The 1,956-nt window shown below is 42.6% G+C and overlaps 1 protein-coding gene across 1 annotated transcript in view; it reads left to right on the top strand.

The window, feature by feature from the left end:
- Positions 1-560: 560 nt before the first annotated feature.
- The window catches only part of T265_15526 (hypothetical protein), a gene marked incomplete at both ends in the record, with an annotated part of 5,770 nt that continues 4,374 nt past the window's right edge, over positions 561-1,956 (top strand). The window contains one exon of the mRNA XM_009178502.1: positions 561-839. Within this exon, the coding sequence (XP_009176766.1) occupies positions 561-839 (279 nt within the window). The remainder of the gene's footprint in view (positions 840-1,956) is intronic.

The following is a 1,956-nucleotide window of genomic DNA, read 5'->3' as shown; positions in this document are numbered from 1 at the left end:
CATGCCCTTCAAAAATAAATGATAATACTCAGTCTATTGAGGGCGGTGGACAGCTAATACTAATTACTTTAGTGGCCTTGGCTCAAGAAACACACTTTAATGTATTGAATATCGTCGAATCTGAAGCACAAGGCGGTCCTTGTGTTATGTAGCACACTCGTTTGAAAAAAGCTGCAACGAGTGGTTCAGGTGACATTCAACTGAGAACACCAAGTTAGCACGCAAGTGAATATTGTTCGCTTCCTCACGCAACAGCTTTCGGATGTGCTGCTAACCACGTGTTTAAATGCATGACGACGAATTGCAGCGAGGTCTGTCCAGATTCCAATCTTCAACGAAGAACACCTTAGAATATCTGATGTAACTTGTCAATGAAACTACATTTGGTCTCATAAATCCGCGCTCCTTGCACTTCCGCATAGTATCAGCATCAGCCTGTACAGAGAGTTGATTTTACAGCGTGTCATCTGTGTTGTTGAAGATATGCATCTGAAGGTCAACTGGCGAACGGGCAACACCACTGAAAGGAAGAAGCCTTCGCTGCGGAGTTATTTATTAGAAAACACCAACTGAACAGTTACAGACTATTGGACAGGGGAGCAAAACTCTCATNCTCATATGCATCTTGTTTCCAAAAACTGAATATCCATCTTCTCCTTGAACGCGTCTTCCTTCATTCACTGCTACTCAAATACAAGCAAATGCTACAGAGTGACTCCACAAATCCCGTAAGAGATCACACTTTTCAAGAGACGCGAAGCGGGTTTACGAGAAAACATACTACTCGCAAGCCCCCATCAGTAATATCACCGGCACACCACCATCTTAAAATAGCATTGGTTAGACATTTCAGATTGACCGAGATGTTCCATTTTTGACGGTCAGAGCTTACATCGGTAGAGCGAGAATGGAATCGGAGCCTAGTGTGGTTGATTTCGAGCTTACCGCAGAAGGCATCATCGGGACGGGCCCCCGTGGTGCTGTTTAGTTGGCTTTCACTATGATCTTGGCTTGCATATTGATTATAAGGAAGGATACAAATTATGGATAGGAACAAATGCATTCCTGGTTGTTTAGTTATGACCGGTTTCCTAAAAATGATGACGAGCTTCTAACTAATTATTCCTCCAATATTGTTTGTATTTGTCTTTGCCTGGGGCTATTCCAGCCACGACTTTTTATGAGCTATATGGTAGCTATGCGTCTAAGGACGCAAAAGGTAAACTGCGGACTCAGCATAAAAGCGCCCCAGAAACCAAACACGCATTTCAAAATATTCGAGTATATAATGTACCTCTGCAAACATCTCATAATGAAAGCTATCAATAACGCCATGGGTGACTTGTTTACCGCAGAAGAATTTATACGTCGTAGTACTTAAGATTTGATATTTAGACTTCCGACGACACCTCACGGTGAGCTGTCTGTTAGCACGCGCAGGTTTGGAGTATCAATAGAATCTAACGCATATATATATATATATATATATATATATGAACATACACATATATTGATGTAAAACATCTATCTTACCGTTGACCGCATGAACACTTACTGTGCTACAGAAGCCTTTCTGTTTGATACCCACAACCGTCATACCTAAGAAGACAAATTGGTTGAATGATTGCATTTTGGTATGTGGGTGAGTCACTTTATCTTTAAGGACCTACAGCGATGGCTACGTGAATAGCTCCTTTCTAGCCAGTCAGGTAAACAGCCCAGCACCATATTTGAAATCCTCTGCAGCTGTGCATATCTGTCGCACAAGTCTACACTGTATTCAGACGTCCCCATAGGGGGCATATCTGAGCAGCTCCTTCGTGTGGAATTCGGTCCCGGGAACTGTAACTTCGAAATTAGCGTCAAAACGTAATCGGCATTCAGGAGGACAGGAAACATTCAGAGGCACAAGACACAATGGTCTTCGTAATATGCCAGACACAGAGCCCAAAATTG

Source organism: Opisthorchis viverrini (assembly GCF_000715545.1).
Source record: "Opisthorchis viverrini unplaced genomic scaffold opera_v5_569, whole genome shotgun sequence".
NCBI classification, from domain to species: Eukaryota; Metazoa; Platyhelminthes; class Trematoda; order Opisthorchiida; family Opisthorchiidae; genus Opisthorchis; species Opisthorchis viverrini.
The sequence above is the reverse complement of the archived record's forward strand: the minus strand, read 5'-3'. Positions and strand labels throughout refer to the sequence as shown.